A 14932-nucleotide genomic window follows, 5' to 3' on the forward strand; every position below is an offset into this window, starting at 1 on the left:
AAAAAAACTATTAAGTATATAAAGAAAAGAAGCATTTCTTAGATATAAAATAAAGATAATTAGGGAGAGTTTAAAAGAGGGAATACCCCTTATAATAGAAAAAGAATAGAGTTTAAGAGAGAGAATTTCCTTTAGAAAGTAAAAATGTATATTCTACTTAAGTAAAAAAGAATAAATTCTTTTAAAAGACTTAATAATACTAAAAGCTAAAATAGAGAAATCTAAATAAAATCTAAACTAAATAGTAAAGATAAAAACTAAGCTGTTACATAAACTAAAGATAAGCTAGATAAGAAACTAAATAAATAATAAGTACTAGTTATTCTAAGACTAAAGTTAGACTAAGAACTAAGAAGTAAACTAAATAGTAAAGTAAATAGTAAGTTAAGTAGTAAGCTAAAAGATTAATAAAGAGATTAACTACAAGATTAATTAAAAATTTAATAAAGAAACTAATTATAATATAAACTAAGAAATAAACTAAAATATAACTACTAAAAAATAAGCTAAAAATTGATCTAAAATATAAACTAAAAAACAAACTACTAAAAAAAACCAAGAATAACTAAAATCTAAATATAAAAAAAGAGTATCTATTATAGTCTATAAATTAAGAGTACTAGAGAGAGTCTAAGAGAGGAAATACTCCTTATATATAAAAAAAAGAAGTAGAGAGACTTTAAGAAAAGAAGTACTTAATATAAAAGAGAGATTTTATACTTTCTTTACTAGTACTCTAAACTATCTTAGTATAAAATGAGTATACTTAGTTTGTTTTAATAATAATCGCTCTTAATAGATTCAATATTATTAGAACTAGTTTAGCACTAAACTATTCCTTAAGTACATAAAAAGCTTTATTAGCTTCTTTACCCTACTAGAATTGTTAATTCTTTCTTCTAAGATTAGTAAGTAGTGCTATAATCTAGAAGTAGCCTTATATAAATTTCCTATAGAAATTTACTAGTTCTAGAAATAATTACACATTCTTTATTAGCTTTAGTATAGGCTATTTAAGTACTATCTTTATCTTAGTATTATCTATCTAGATACCCTAATCTATAATAATATACCCTAAGAACTTAATTTTCTATCTGTAGAACTAGCTCTTCTCTAGTTTAATTTATAGGTTCACTTACTATAGCGCCTATAAGACTTATTTAATATACTATGTATATTCTTCCTTAGTCTTCGAATATACTAGTATATTATTAAGATAGGTAACTATAAATACAGCTAAGTATTCTTTTAAATATTATTAATATATACCTAGAATATAGCGGGAGTATTAGTAAGCCCAAATAGTATTACTAGATACTTATAGAGTCTAAATCGCGTTTATATTATAATCTTTTACTCTTTATTTTCCTTAATTTAAATCTAGTTATATACTTCTAGGATATTAAATTTACTAAACTACTTAGCTCCTTAGAGTTAATCCTATAACTCTAAAATTAAAGGTAATAGATAACTGTTTTTTATAGTTATATTATTTAGTTTCTAATAGTCTATATATAGTTATAGAGTTCTATTCTTCTTAGGTATAAATAGAATAGAGTATTCTATAGGTAACTAGAATTCTTATATAAATTCTTTCTTTAGATTCTTATCTAGATACACCTATAGCGCCTTTAGCTTCTCTAGTAATAAAGGGTAAATTACTAATTTCCTTAGTATCTTACCTTCTTTAATAGGTATTATATAATTCTATAGCTAGTATACTAGTAGGGTTTTATCTAGAGTCTTATCTATAAATAACTTTATATAGTTCTTATACTTAATAGATATAGCTAGTGGGTGTATAATAGATATAAGCTATTATCGCTTACTCTATAGAATCTTTACTTACTTAGAATTTTGTTAAACTTCTTTTTTAAGTTCTCTAGTAAAGATTACGTATATCTTAATACTATCTCCTAGTATCTTCTAACTTATTTAGACTAGTTTTCCCTTAGAAAAGTCTAATATTTTATATACCTAGTCGATTTTAGAATTTACGTTTTTAAGCTATAGTAGCCTTAAGACTATATTATATATTCCTATTACTATTATATTAAACTATATATTCTAGATATAGAGTCTAATCTTTAATCTAACTATCTTAGTCTCTTAGTCTACTAATCCCTAATTATAGCCTAAAGATTAGGTATCTACTACTATATCTTAGTAGGTATTATACTTTATTTATAGTTCTATCTATATAGAGTATATAAATTCTAGTACTATAAAATTCGCGATGGCTCCTAAATCTATTATTACCCTAGCCTATATATAGCTAACTTAGACTATTATTCTTAAGGTCCTAGTATATTATATTACTATAAGAGTATATTTCTAGTAGTCTAGGCCTACTACCTAGATACCCTTATATCTATTTAAAAGTCTTTAGGTAGGCGCTTCTATTAATCTTTTAGTTAGAAGATCTTCTAGTTTTTTAAACTAGAGTCTATAACGCTCTTATTCCTAGCTTAAACCTTTATTTTATTATACTTAAATTTACTAAAGTTAACTTAGTGTCCTAGGTTAGTCCCTAGATTCCTAGTAGCAAATTCTTATTATAATACTATAACTTTCTATTAAAGTTCTTAAGAAATATATCTACCTTCTTAGATTATATATTTTCTATCTATTATAAAAGTTATATCTATTAGTAGATATTTATATACTATATTATAGTATTTATATTCTAGTTAGGGTATACTATCTAGTATCTAGCCAAGCTATTAGATATATTTAGTTACTATAGCTAGTCTTCTTAAAACTAAGTTATAGATCTCTTTATATAGTTTACTAAAGCTAATAGCGGATTACTTCTAGACTTTATATATATTAAGTTAAAGCTTAACTCTTCTAAGACTTCTTTTGGACTCTAGCTAATTAGTTTTAGCGTTTAAGAGTTTATATATATCTAAGTATATCTAATTCTAAATCTTAGATAGGTATCCGCTAGTAATAGAATTATTTATAGATACTTTATTCTCTAGTTTTTTATTAAAAGCTAGCTTAGAGATACTAGAGTTCTTTAACTCTATTTCTAAGATTTCTTTAAATAGAGAGTTCTCCTAGACTTCTACTAGTTACTTCTCTTATATAATAGCTATACTTAGCCCTACTTTTCTTATAATAAGAGGTTAAACTATTAGTAGTTTCTATTTAGTAACCTATAATACTTTTATATTTAGGGCTTAGATAGATACTATTCTAAGCCTTACTTATTACTTAGGTATATCTAATACCTATCTTTATAGTATATAGTCTAGAATAATATATTATAGTCTACTACCTATATAGCTATAAGGTGTTTTATCTTCTTAGAACTATTAGTTTACACTAATATTTACTTCTTAGACTATTAGTAGTCTCTAGTAATATATTCTACTTAGTTATAGTTAAAATATTTCCTAGGAAAAGGCTTTTTTTCTAAGAGCACTCTATATTCTCTTTATAATCCTCTTATAAAGTAGATTAGTTACCTTGTAGTAGTAGTATTAAGTTCTAAAAGCTAAAGCCTATATAGATAATAGTATTATCTAGGAGTTAAATAATTCTTTCTAGCTATAACAACTAGTATAGCCTTTCTAGCTCTCTCTATATATTATTTACATAGACAATTATCGATTTAAATAGAAGTATTAATTATAGGCTAAAGTTTATTAGACTATTCCCCTTATACTAAGTTATCCTTAATAGTCTCTTTTAATTCTTAGTAGTACTATATAGTTAGGGTGGCGTCTCTCTAACTAGTATTAGCTATAATTAGCTAAAACTAGGCGGTGTAAGCTGCTACTAAGCCCTTTTATACTAGGCTTATAAATTCTCTTCTTATAGTATATTTTATATTAATATCTCTAAATATCTAGCGAATCTTTTTTTTTAAAGGATTTTATCTTTATAAAGGTAGCTCTTATCTTAGGCTTTTAGTTTAAGTCTAAGTTCTCTAAAAAGTCCTTAAATTATAGTTAGATCTACTTAAATACTCTACTTCTAAGATAGATAACTATAAATATAACTTTATTTTCGGTCTAAAACTAAACTTAGTTATACTAGATATATAGATTATATTAGAGTAGAAAGAGTTTTAATTCTTCTTTAGCTCTATAGTATTTATTTAGTATCTTAACCTTAATAGGCTTATTCTTAGAAGAGGTCCTTATAGCCTAGTTTCTCTATTAACTAGTAACTAATCCTATAGTAGATATATTAATCTATTAATCTTAAATACTCCTTTAAAGGTAGTACTTGAAGTATAATAGATACTATTTCTAAATAATAATACCTACTATTATAAAGTAGTATAATTTCGATTGAGGAGTTGAAGGATAGAGTAAGAAATAATAATAAATTAATATTACTAGGTAATAATTAAACAAAATATAAAAATATAGAACTATTATGTTAAGTTAAGTATACTATTTTAAGAAATAAGAATAATATTATTTATATGCTATAGCTCTAACTTAAGTAAGTATCTTTATACTATATATAGTCTACTTAGTATACTTAATTACTAAGTATAGTAAGTAGACTAATTACCTCTTAGTAGTATTCTAGTACTAAGGTCTCTTATAATCTCTTAGTACTAAGTACTTACTTAGTAGCATACTATTAGGAGAAATTTAGGCGCTTATAAAATCTATATTAGTTCAAGATATCTAAGATACTTAGAGCGCGCTCTAAGTACTTAAAGTACTTATAGAGATACTCTTCGCACTTAGAGTACTCTAATAAATTAGAGTAAGTATAAATTACTTAGTAAGTATAAAAACTATAAATTGTATAAAAAATCTTAAAGTTCTCCTTCTTTTTTAATTTTTACTCTCCTATAAGAATAGGTAATATATCTACGGTTTTAAAAGTTAAGTAAACGATAATTTTTTTTAAAGTTTACTCCTAAACTAGTTCTATTATATACTCTATCTATTCTACTAGTTAAATTAGACTTAAAGCTTTTTTATTATTATTTTTTGCAAAAACTAAGTAATCTTAGCGCTAAGACTTATTTAGAGTACTTAGAGCTACTTATAAGTAACTTATAAGTAGGTATAGTTACTTAAAGACTCTAAGTACTCTAAGTAACTCTAAGTAACTAAAATATTTTTCTTATAACTACGCTTTTATTTATAATACTCTACTATAATGATTTTATTAATAGTAGTAATAGTATACAAAAATACATATTCTACTATAAATACTATAGTTTATTAGACTAGGAAGATTATTTAAAGGATATATATAGTAGCCACTTAATAGATGTTTTTTTATAGCCTTATTTTAGATTCTTTTCTTTAAAGTATAGCTACTAGATAGAAGTATATTTAACGCAAGTTTTATTATTAGAATACTCTAAGTCTAACCTTCTATTACGTTACCTATAATACTACAAAATAGTGCTGTAGCTATAATAGTAGTAGCTACTATTCTATCTAGCTAGACTATTAGAATACTATTTTAGTACCTTTAATTCTAGCCGAATCTACTATCTTAACCTTAATACCTACAGCTGCGCTTCTAAGCATTAGTATAGTATCTACCTTAGGACTTAAACTATTGACTAGTATAAGGGCAGGTATTGGAGTCGGCGCTGTAATTGGAGCTTTACTCTTCTTTAGACTCGGGTTTGTGTTTGCCCGGGTGGTATGGAGAAAGAAGATATTTAAAGGATTGAAGACGCAGGAGCAGCATGGTCACGGCACCGCTAATGTGGAATAGGCAGCATCCTGGCACTAGTATACAACTGACGCAAGAGCTTCCACCTAAATGTATAGTCGAGCTGGCAGATAGGCAGAGGTAGAAGTAGAAGTTGTGAGACGCAGTTATACAGTATAACCTAAGGCGATGAATCCTGAATTTCTAGCATTTGCAAGAGATTGAAGGGGATGAGCACGCCGGGATTCTGTTCCGGGGGCGATAATGTACAGTGCTGCACGTACGGGACGTGTGATGGGAAGTCGGGGGTATGCGAGCCGGTGTCCACGTGTACAGGGACTAAGACGCCGGGGTTGTGTGGTGGTGGGGATAATATTCAGTGTTTTTCGCAAGATTACAAGTCGGGGCATCCGGGACAGGAGAAGTGAGGACCTGATGCAGATAGCGAAAGCGGCGCATGGCTTGCTATTTGATTCAAGTGTACGCAGCTGATACCAGAGATTCTCAACGACCAGCTCAATGAGTGTCCGTGAAGAGTTGCCGCCATGCGGGGGATGAGTCTCTGACTGTGATAGCCGTGCTCAAAGCTACCTGGTCAGCGTAAATGAAGAAGATGGTGCTAATGAATTCACCAAAGCTTGTCGTCGAACAATTCCTTAGTGACCTGTCGGCACCTGGGCGCCTAACTCAGTGCAATTTCAGAATGAGACGGGCATACGTAGTATCGTGACAAATAATGAACAGCTGTCTAGTATACTTTCCCACTCCACCCTTGTTTCTCCCCCTTCCAGGCTTCCATTATCAGACGACTGCTTCCAAGAACATCAACATCGCTAAAATGCAAAGGCAGTTCAAACGGTTCATTAGTACATGGACGGCCGTGATATGGATACTATTATGACTGCTGTTCAGACACGAGCACGCCACGGTATCTCATTCCGCCCTCGTCAAGCGTCTTCATCGCCTCCTCGATACCCTCGACGGTCATGGGATACCTCATCACAATAGGCTTGATATCGTGTCTCGCAGCAAACTCGAGCATCTTCTTGTGGATGCCACGCGGCGCAACGACACTGCCCTGTATCCTGAGGCCGTTCGAAATGAGAGGCATGTACGGGACCTTGAAATCGCCGTCAGCGACGGAAAGCGGATAGATGGTCGCGTTGGGCGCGAGGACCGGGAAGTAGAGGGACCAGTCTACATGGGGATCGTTAGCGTGTTGTTGTCATGAGTGACAAGGGGCATACAGAGCTTACCTGGCTGCGCGCTTGTCGTAACAAGCAGGTGATCAATCTTCTTCTCACTCTTGATCTCCTTGGCGCCCCTGGTGGCATAGAAATGCGTCGCACCGAGCTTCATCGCCTCCTCCTTCTTCGAGTTGGTGCCGCTGAAGACGACGACATCGCAGCCCATCTTCGCCGCGAACTGGATGGCGAGGTGTCCAAGGCCGCCAACGCCAATAACACCTACCGTGTCCGTCGGCTGAACGCCATAGATTGCCAGGGCTCCAAAGACAGTGGCACCACCGCACATCAGGGGTGCCGCATCCACATCGCTTATGCCATCTGGAATCTTGAAAAGGAAGGCCTCGCGCCAGACGGCATGGCTAGCGAAGCTCCCCTGGTCCAGATCCGCATAGCCGTACATCGCCCTCTCTGCGCAGTACGTCTCCATACCCTTCAGGCACTGATCGCATCTACCGCAGCTGTCATGTTGGTAGCCCCAGCCGACGCGGTCACCGGCCCTGAGATGCTTTACGGTAGGTCCAACGGATTCGACGACACCGCAGCCTTCATGCCCCAGGACCATGTCGGCGTGCCGGTAGTGGAGATCGGTGCCGCAGAGGCCGGAAGAGGTTACTCGGAGGAAGACTTGGTCATCTTTGAGGTCAGGACGGGTGGTTGAGGACTTGTGGATGCTTCCATCATTGGAGCCTTTGAAGACGGTAAAGGAGGGCATTGTGGTGATAGGGTCGGTAAGTTAGGTCTCTGAAGTAGCAATGGCTTGAACTGAACTCGTGGTGTTTGATTGAGTGATGCTACTGGAAGGCTAAAGGGTTGTAGCGAAATAGCAACATATATATCAGTTGCACGAGCTTGACATCAACCGAAAATTTGCAAGCATGACGTCGACGCTGGATTCGAGAGAAGGGTCCATTATCAATCCAGGTACCTAGCTAACTCTACAATCCCAATGGAAGGTGAAAGATGTGTGGGACAGAGCTCTGAGTTCCGCAGCGAAGATCAATTTAGCCATCAACTTGTCAGAAGCCTCGGGTGTTGCAGTGGGCGCTGGGGCTTCGTATCTTGAAACCAATCCAGCCCTGGGAAGATTATACAATACAACTGCGCGGCAAGATGACAGGGCGAGGTGGAGATTGGCAGGCACCAGAGTTCAATTCAAAGTGCCGAACGGTGCGGTGCGGCTGCAGATCCGGCGGCAGATCCAGCGGCGGATCGACTGACGACGTCATGCCGCAAGCTTACTAAGAACCGTGCTGAGCTCTTGCACAGCCTCGGCACGCTGTCCCCTTGCTCCATGTACACATCATGCTGTTCTCGCGTATTGTCTGCAGTTCACGGTTGTAGTGCATAGCAGATAAGGGTGACTGTATGTTATGCAACGTCGCGGTAACAGAAGCACTCGAACCAGGCGCATACACAGAACTTTAAGCATGTGCCGCGCGTTGCTGTCTCCCCCCTGCCGCCGCAAATGCTGGTCAAATCCATCTCACACCACATCAAAGATCCCACTCGCCCCCTCGAACGGTGTGATGGTACCGCTCAGAGCCCTGGAATCTCCAAAGTACCTGATTCTGTACCTCCCCGCCTCGGTCTCCTGATCAGTCTCCCAAAATACATCGACCTCGCTCCACCCCAAAGGCGTGCTTGTCCTCCTCCAGCGGAACCATAGGTCCCAGTCCTCATCATCCCTGTGCATCTGCCAACTCTTTGTCTCTGGATCGAAGAGCTCAATGGCGACATAGGTCCCCTCCAGCCGGAGGTTGTTCCTCGGATTCGCCGCCTGGAATGTCGCTTTGACCGTCTGTCCGCGGCTGTAACTTCTCTCCACATCTGCCACCACATCTCCAAACTTCTTCCACCAGGGTGTCGAGTCCAGAACGACGCCGCGTATGAAGGAGAGAGAGCGGTTGGTGTTAATCTGAGGGTCGGGGCCTTTCTCCAACGCGGGCAGATCTCCCGATAGCGCCGGCGAAAGGTATGGTAGGAGAGAAGCGGTCGCATTTATGTAAGCATCTAGGGTGTACGGGCCGTAGAGCGTTGACGCGCCCTCGTACCGCTGCACAGCGTACTCTTCCCGCGTGGCGGTGTAGTGAGTATACGTGTTAGCTGGGCCACTCAGGACAACAACAGGATCCTGCTCTGCGTTTCCGGGATCAGTAACGAGAAGGCCGAGGGCTTTGGCTTGTCGAGCGATGGCTTCTCTCCATCGCCGCCCTGCCATGGTGGTGGCTTCTCCTGGGCTTACGATGATGAGGAGCTGGCCGACGCGCAAAACTTGGATGTCAACGATGTTCGGGCTCCATTCATACGGCATCTTGCTCTCGCCTACGTCGAGCAATATTGCCTTCTCGCCCTGGCATCGCCTCTGCTCTTCCGTTGGCGGATGCAGCAGGCCTCCAACAACGGCCCACACGGGGTTCTTTTCGCCCTCATGCGTCGTGTTTTGGCGGAAGTCAAAGGCGCCAGGTCCATCAGACGTACCGGCTGCAAAGGAGTAACCGAGAGCGGCAGAGCACGTGCGGACTTCTGTTCCGTTGGGCAACGTGAAGGTGTAATTGGAAAAGTCGCGAAAGACATGGAAGCTTGATATTGTCGGACCTGTCACCGGCATTCCCTTTGTAGAAGAGGATGACATGCGAGAGTGGAGGTCTTTGGCGCCAGCGTACTGGCGATGGCCGATCTCGTAACAGGATTTCGTGCCGTGGTCGTCCAAGCCAAAGAATGGTCCGCGGCCATGGCAAGGCTGTGAGGAGTTGTTGCATGTGCTGTCTTCCAGTCGGCATTCTTTGCCTTCATCTGGTCCCCACTCGCAGTAAGCTCCCAGAACGTTGGGTGTGGTATCTCCGACGTTAGCCTGGCTGAAGCCCGCCACAAATCCAGGTGCCACGGTATCACTCTCTTCCATGTCTTTCTCGAAGAGATAGGCGGCTACGCCCTTGTTGTCTCCTGTAATCAGGGTGTTGTTGCCGAGCATGCTGGTACCGTGGACAGGAAACCAAGTCAAGATGGCGATGTCTCTGCCGTCGTTCTCCCTAGTGAACCTCAACAATGTCATGTTCTTGTCGACGTCGTCGACGTATCTCTCACGCTCGGAGGCAGGATTCGCGAGGTAAGCGTAGAGGCTTCTGTTGATATTTGCATCCTTGATGACGGTAGCTCCGATGGCGAGGCGACCCTCAGTAAGACCCTCGTGGGCGCGCCGGATGCTGAGGAGAGCGCCATCCACGATCGCCTGGTATGACTGCTTGGAGAAGCCTCTGCTGGTGATCTGTGGTAATAGATAATTCAGCCACGCCCCAGGCCCCGAATGACTATGTGTGCCTGTAACTGCAACATTGCTTCTTTGGTACACTGAGTACTCAGAGCCCATAGAGGTCAGGCCTTCCAGGATGCCATGTCTGACTGCGGTATCGCCGGACTGGGTGTCGAGTACGAGGTACACGAAGCGAGCAGAAGGGTCGGTGGGGGAGCCGACAATGAAAGCACGCGAATAGAGACGCTGGCGAAGGCCTGATCCGATCTGGCTCGTGTTGGCGTAGCCCATCAGATTGAGCTCCACCACCGGTCTGCAGTGTCATGTTAGACCTCGAGCTGCCTCGCCATAGATGGGGTGGAGGATGAACCCAGTGATGTCTGCTTTGCCCACACCAAGCAGGTACTGATCGCCTTCCAGCGCATGGTTCCTCAGTCCGTCCATCCGAGAGATGGGTTGCTGTAATGCAGTTTGGCCATGCTCAGTGCCCTCGCTCTTCCAATGCCAATAATCCAGCCGGGGAAGGCCGAAGCTCTGGGTAAGCTGATGGATGATGAGTAGGGCGAAGGTCGCGGCCGCTAGGGCGACTGCGATATGTTGTCGTGCCATCTTAGGAGGATGTGTTGGAGGGTGGCGACGTGATAGAGATAGACTGGCATTGGAGAAGCTGTGTTCTGTCCGTCAGCCTGGTGTCATGGGTGCGATGACCTGTTTGGTGGTGACTGACGCGTGATGTTCAAGGTTGATGGTGGAAGATGCTCACTGCAATCGCGGCACAGCAATGCGCCGAGCACCATCAACCCACCACCTGTATATACTTAGGTAGTATAAAGCTGCAGAGCGCCGCGCATCCCTTGAGCTCTTCTAGAAGACGCGTCTCAAAATGCCGCTTGTTCAAGATTCCAGCGACGACCTCCCCTGTACGTGGTCCCCCAAACCATCTCTGCCCATAACACTAATATTAACACTACCTTTCCCAGACATCGACCAACCCGCCCCAGCCGAAGCAATCGTATCCATACGCCAACTGATCCATCTGGAAGCCTCCTCTCATCATCCCGATTATCCGGCAACCCTCCACCCCTCCGTACCTACGACTTACCAGCCGACCTTCTCCGCCCTACTCGAAGCCGAACACGCCCGCCTCTCCGCCGATCCCGCCTCAAAAATACCCGGAGGCATCGACACAAGCCGCTACGAGGAGCCGCAAGCCCCCTCCAGCCTCTCCGACGTCGAGGGCTGGAAATCCGCACTCCGCCAAGCCTACGCAACATCCTCCTTCCTCTCTTCGCGCTCCACGAACCTCGGCCTCCTAGAGGCGTACGGCAAGAATGCATGGCTCATATCGAACTCACAAAATGAATCTATCTTGCGCGACCTGGAAGCCGAGCTGGCGGCTACCAAGGATTCAATTGAGGCTGTCGAAGCCGCGCGACGCAACCAGCAGGAAGCGGTAGTTGGAGAGATGAGAGGGCTGGAGGAGGGCTGGAAGAAGGGCGTAGGACGGCTTGTGGAGACCAGCATTGCAGCTGAGGGGGTGAGGAGGGAAATCTTGCAGCAACAAAGGCAGGCTGCTGTATGAATGCACCTGGACCACTTTGAAGCCACTTCCCAAAGGGCCGTCACGTGACAATGGAAGTCTTTGGGGGACTGTCCGAACTTCGAAGCTCCCAGCTGGGAACCTTTTTGCGAGAGCGCAGTTCCAGTGCCGTTGGTTGGGGGTAAGGTGGTCACAGATCCATTCACAGGCCTCTGAAAGGGTAAGAATGGCAAGAGACAGGAACTGCTGACCCGCTCAGGCATATGAGGGTTGCTGACTCCGTTAGTCATGGATTGAAGGTCAGTATAGCATGTACCGGAGCTGTGGGTGTCAATTTACAAATTGAACACACAGAACCTCACGTTCAAATTGATTGTACTCATCGACATGTTATTTTGGATGTGCTTCGGCAGCTGGCCAGGTGGACTGTAGTCAGTCCGTGCTATAGGGCTAGGGAAAGCCGCAGTTTTCATATTGAATCCACAAATGCGTGCGAGTTCAGACGTTGTGCCTGCCACCTATAACGTACAAAGCAGAGATTCTATACCTAGTTACCTACTGTATCAGTGAATGAGACCTGCTGCCGATCCCCGCCTTGATCGATTTCCTGATAGTGGCTGAGGCGCAGTATGGATGCCTTGGCTTATGCAGGAAGGCTCTTTGGACATCATGGCTGTGTAGGTAGGAAGTACGGAGGTAGGTAGGTAGGTTCTCGTGGAAACCCATATGCCAGAAGGACAGGTTTTGCCGACGCACAGCCACCACAGCCACACCAGGATTTCTTAGGGATTCTTAGGGACTTCCGCGCCTTCCAGGTCAAGATTCTCCCCATCCTCCGAGGAAATGCTACAGCACACGGCGTCCACCTGCACCGATGACCAGCGAACGGGGGGCCTTAAGGAAGCAAGAAACCTGAAGGAATCTGAACGCTCGCAGCCGCTGTCGACTGGACAACCGGCCCACGTGTGGGGGTTTTACACAGCCTCAACACGAATGTCATGCCGTCAGCCAAGACGTAAGATAGGTATCGACCAGGAAAGTGATCTTCTCTCATGCTTCATATATTGCCAGTGCAGCGCCTGAATTCTGGGAAACATCAAGGCTGACGTCAGTTGAGATTGTTGGTCCGAGTCGTGACACACTCGAGGATAATCATCATAACGCTTCTCAGATTCCCTTGAGCCTTTCCCTATATCGTTCGACGACCTTCTGTAGAGAAGGCTTTCCTGCATATCTGAGTTTCCACTGTCATAAACGAAACGTCAGAGAGTCTGAGAACTCCTCTCACAATGTCGGACATAAAGAGCAGGATCGCTTCCTCGGTCGAGCAGAACAACCGCCTGCTCAAAACGCTATCAGAAACAGACTACGCTCCTCCGGCACTCGCCCAGCAGAGTGTGTACATCAGCAACCTCCAGAAAGAGCTTTCTGAGCTCGACAAGCGCATTAAGCACCTTGAAACCATCACCAAAACCGAGCTCAAAGACCACGAGAAGTACCGCGACAGCACTATGAAGCGCTTCACCTACCGCCTCGGCGGAAAGAAGGGCCAGGCGAAGTTTGAAGCCAAAGCCAGCAAAGAGGAAAGGGAGTACTTCGAGGCTGTGCAGGCCGAGAAAGCTGCCAAAGACCAGCGGGACGTCCTCCAAGCACGGCTCGACGAAGCCATGAGGATGAGAAAGGAATTCGAAACCGCGGCCCAGAAGCACGATCAGGCGCAAAAGGAGCTCGACGCTCTCTACGAGTCCATCTTCGCAGGCCCAACTCCAGACTTTCCGGAGGAAGATCAGAAGGAGTGGCCAGTCCATAATGCTCGCCAGCATTATGGAGAAATCCAGCAGCGCCTCAACGCCGAAGCTCAAGCTGTCAGTTGTCTGGCGGATGCGCGCGGTGCTCTTCGTGTTGCGCTCGCTAACACGCAAGCGGCACTCCATTACAGCTCCATGGATGTATGGGGAGTCGGCGGAGGCTTCGGAGACATGGCCGAGCGGTCCGCCCTGGCCAAGGCGCAGTCGGCAGTGCAGCAAGTCATGATGCTCATTGACCAAGCACGGCGCATGGATCCGCAGATTCAATCAATCGGCCCAATGAACGTCGCGCAAGGCAACATCTTGTCTGACGTGCTGTTCGACAACGTCTTCTCGGACATGAGGTTCCATCAGAAAATCGAAGACTCTAACCGGGAGCTGCAACGGGCTGAGCAAAACTTGGCGGCCCAGCAGAATGCGGCGAACCACCGGCTCGATGCATTGAAGGAGGAGATGGCCGCAGCTTCGAGGAACTTGGAGGCGGCAAGGATAGAGCTGCAGCGGGTGCGGATGGAGGCGTTTGAGAAAGTTGCCGCGCAGAACATGCCGCCGCCGCCAGCGTACAGCTAGGTGTGAACTGGATCTAAAAAGGCTCTCTTAAGTTGAGAACTATTAGTCCGAGAGATGGATCTGTACATTACTCTTCAATAGCCATGCTCGATAGGGGTTCTGCTTTACAATGTACAGTAAATCGAGGTTTACGCAAGCGATCACCAGATTCAGCGCTCTTAAGGTTTCTGCAACGTTCCCCTTCAGCGTAGCGTATACTTGATATACAAGTTTTCAACGACCGGAAGGATTTCCCCTTCTAATCGGAGGGCCTTGATTCCTTGGATCTGACAGCGTTAAAGCCGCTACCTACTGCGCCATCCATGATAGGATTAGAACACAGGGTTTGTTGATTAGTGTTCTACATCGCGCTGGAGCTGTCTGAGTGAGTGAGGCCTTGTCTATCCTTGTTGTCGATGTGCACAAACCGGTTTGAGTTTAAGCAGCAGCCGGTACCATAGTACCTAGGTACTTTCCATGAGTACCTCAGCAATGGTGTTGCGGCCGGCTCTCCAGCGGAAGCCGCGAGGAGTACGACGTCACATTACATGCTTGCCAAGTTTCCATTTTTCGCTATCAACTTTCAACTTTCTTTCTATTGTGGTGAAACACTGCAACTTGGTCTTGTTGAGCGTTGGCTTCTTTTGCTTCTCCTCGAGCATCGCTTGTGAGGACGAACACATCAAACACACACATTGCAGCCGCTCTACTCATCAAACATCCTCCTTCTCGAAGCCTACGAATTATTTCGCCATGGACTGCATACCTCTTCCAATCTTCTGTATCCAATGTGGAACGTACGGATATTTCCAATCGAAGCGCTTCTTTCAACAGAGCTGACAGCTGCACAGTGACCAGAATCCATGCCACTGCAAAATAGTCGGCCCAACAC

At 43.0% G+C, this 14932-nt stretch overlaps 4 protein-coding genes across 4 annotated transcripts; 2 read left to right on the top strand and 2 right to left on the bottom strand.

Moving 5' to 3' along the window:
- Positions 1–6541: 6541 nt before the first annotated feature.
- Positions 6542–7605, bottom strand: W97_02445 (alcohol dehydrogenase; the record flags this gene model as incomplete). Its single annotated transcript, XM_007780345.1, has 2 exons — positions 6542–6843; positions 6903–7605. 2 exons carry the CDS (start codon positions 7603–7605, stop codon positions 6542–6544), a joined length of 1005 nt encoding a protein of 334 aa, XP_007778535.1.
- A 771-nt stretch (positions 7606–8376) lies between these two features.
- Positions 8377–10752, bottom strand: W97_02446 (uncharacterized protein; the record flags this gene model as incomplete). The annotated part of the gene is made up of 2 exons (XM_007780346.1): positions 8377–10456; positions 10514–10752. The coding sequence occupies 2 exons, from the start codon at positions 10750–10752 to the stop codon at positions 8377–8379; spliced, it is 2319 nt and encodes a 772-aa protein (XP_007778536.1).
- Positions 10753–11026: 274 nt separating this feature from the next.
- W97_02447 (uncharacterized protein) lies at positions 11027–11725 on the top strand (the record flags this gene model as incomplete). The annotated part of the gene is made up of 2 exons (XM_007780347.1): positions 11027–11063; positions 11124–11725. The coding sequence occupies 2 exons, from the start codon at positions 11027–11029 to the stop codon at positions 11723–11725; spliced, it is 639 nt and encodes a 212-aa protein (XP_007778537.1).
- A 1247-nt stretch (positions 11726–12972) lies between these two features.
- W97_02448 (uncharacterized protein) lies at positions 12973–14061 on the top strand (the record flags this gene model as incomplete). The annotated part of the gene is made up of 1 exon (XM_007780348.1): positions 12973–14061. One exon carries the CDS (start codon positions 12973–12975, stop codon positions 14059–14061), a length of 1089 nt encoding a protein of 362 aa, XP_007778538.1.
- Positions 14062–14932: the final 871 nt, after the last annotated feature.

This window comes from Coniosporium apollinis (genome assembly GCF_000281105.1).
Source record: "Coniosporium apollinis CBS 100218 chromosome Unknown supercont1.9, whole genome shotgun sequence".
Classification (NCBI taxonomy): domain Eukaryota; kingdom Fungi; phylum Ascomycota; class Dothideomycetes; genus Coniosporium; species Coniosporium apollinis.